The sequence below is a fragment of the Psammomys obesus genome, unplaced genomic scaffold, assembly GCF_907164565.1.
Source record: "Psammomys obesus unplaced genomic scaffold, mPsaObe1.curated_primary_1811, whole genome shotgun sequence".
NCBI lineage: Eukaryota > Metazoa > Chordata > Mammalia > Rodentia > Muridae > Psammomys > Psammomys obesus.
In genome coordinates, this window is record NW_026585626.1 from 14,372,139 (window position 1) to 14,374,323 (window position 2,185).

The window sequence follows — 2,185 nt, forward strand, 5'->3', positions numbered from 1 at the left end:
TGTGTGTGTGTGTGTGTGTGTGTGTGTGTGTGTGTGTGTGTGTGTGTAAGCCCAAGGTTGATGTCAAGTGTCTTCTTTTTTGTGATAGGGTCTCTCATTGAACCTGGAGCTCACTGATTGGCTAGGCTGCATGACCAACAAGCTCTAGGGAAAACACCAGTCTCTACCTTCTTTAATACTGCGTTATTTGATAATTTCTCTGAAGAAGCAAATGTAACCAGATAAGAAAATAAAATATGGTTGAGTTCTGTTTTACATTTAAGATAGTATTCCAATTAAAATGAAATTACCGAATGCCTTTTCTTCTCTTCCTCTTCTTTCTCCTCATCTTCTTCAGTCTTCTTTGTTTTTCATTCTTCTCTCTCCTCTTCCTTTTGTTTTGTGAGACAGGGTCTCTCCATGTAGCCATGGATATCCTGGACCTTGCTGTGTAGAACAGGCTGTCCTGGAACTCGACTCTACCCGCCTCTGCCTCAGAGTGCTGGGATTAAAGGTGTGTGCCGCTGCATCGAGCTTGAATGTCTATTAGAGGAGTGATTGAAAAGTAGTGTATTGCCTCTTTGGAGCCTATAGATAGCTGCTTGGATCTGTCTAACTGTTGGAAGGGGAAATCACTTGTTCCCAGTAGTTATTCTCTGTTAGTAAATAGGGTTCAGTTCTCAGAATATAAACTATTTTCTTTTTTTTTAATTTTTTATTAATTACACTTTATTCATTTTGTATCCCCCCATAAGCCCCTCCCTCCTCCCCTGCCGATCCCACCCTCCCTCCCCTTTCTGCATGCATGCCCCTCCCCAAGTCCACTGATAGGGGAGGTTCTCCTCTTCTTTCTGATCTTAGTTTATCAGTTCTCATCAAAGGTGGCTGCATTGTCCTCTACTGTGGCCTGGTAAGGCTGCTCCCCCCTCAGGGGGAAGTGATCAACGAGCAGGCTAATCAGATTATGTCAGAGGCAGTCCCTCTTCCCATTACTATGTAAACCACTTGGACACTGAACTGCCATGGGCTACACCTGTGCAGGGGTTCCAGGTCATCTCCACGAATAGTCCTTGGTTGGAGTATGATTTTCTGGGAAGTTCCCTGTGTTCTATTTTCTTTTTTTGCCTTTGATGTTTTTCCACTTAAGACTTAGCTCATAAAACCTAGTTTTCTTAGCATTTTAATCCTGTAGTCATCTATTTTGTCTGTTGTTTTAAAAAAATAAGTGCTGTTTCCTCTCGTTTGCATAAGTTCCTTCAAGTTTATAAGTAATTAAATATACCTATTCTTTTACAGGAGTAACAAGAAGCTCTTTGAAGTTTTCACCATTCACCTGATGCTTCAGGAAATACAAAGGACAACACATCCAGAGCACGCTTTTCTCTGTATTAACCTAAATTCAACTCTGTTCAACCTGGGTTTAACAAAAAATAACTCCCTGGTTTCCAGTAGCAGCCATTAGAAAAGTGTGTGTATGTATGTGTCTGTGTCTGCCTATGTGTTCATTATTTGTCAAAGTATAAAAATCACCAAAGGAAGATTCTATAAAGTTATCAACAGCATCATTTATCATGAAAAATATCTAGAAAGATTTCTCAGCTATGTAATTGAGGCCCGTAGAGAGTAGGATGTTTTAGAGTGTTTCCGTTTAAAGTAGTGCTAATGACTGTGCAAGGTGACACTTCCGGAACTTCAGGCATTAGGTTACTTTTATAAAACATTTGAAGAAAAGTCTTTCTTGAAATTATGTGATTATTTGGAATATAATTTGTTCTTATGTGAAAATAAACTAAATTTTTATAGCAAAGTACTTTTTTTTTTTTTTTTCCTAAAAAACAGGGTTTTTATGTAGCACTGACTATCCTGGAACTGGATGTGTAGATAAGGCTGACCTCAAACTCATAGACAGTTGCCTGCCTCTGCCTTCCAGGTTCTGGGATTAAAGGCATATGCCACCACAGCCAGGCAAGTACTTACCTTTTATTTGTTGTTCTATTTTATTTTTACTTACCTGTGTTATGGTTATTAGGGGGTGCTTGCTGAGCTACAGCCCAACATAGGCGTGCATATGATATATGCAGTATTGTTTTATGAACTGGGTATATATGTGTTAAGAGTCATCATATCCTCCTGGTGGTCTTTTAAGCAGCATGAAATGACTGTCTTTATCTTTTATCACTAGTTTTAGTTTGAAGCCTGTTTTGTC

At 39.2% G+C, this 2,185-nt stretch overlaps 1 protein-coding gene across 5 annotated transcripts in view; it reads left to right on the forward strand.

The window, feature by feature from the left end:
* Ccdc138 (coiled-coil domain containing 138) overlaps positions 1–1,786 on the forward strand; it is a 68,782-nt gene extending 66,996 nt beyond the window's left edge. For 3 of the 5 annotated variants that reach the window (XM_055614260.1, XM_055614285.1, XM_055614276.1), the window contains one exon: positions 1,276–1,786. In XM_055614260.1, the coding sequence (XP_055470235.1) occupies positions 1,276–1,441 (166 nt within the window). In that variant the 3' untranslated portion in view covers positions 1,442–1,786. Of the gene's footprint in view, positions 1–390; positions 494–1,275 lie in introns of all 5 variants that reach the window. The other 2 variants (XM_055614267.1, XM_055614294.1) reach the window with 2 other exon arrangements.
* Positions 1,787–2,185: the final 399 nt, after the last annotated feature.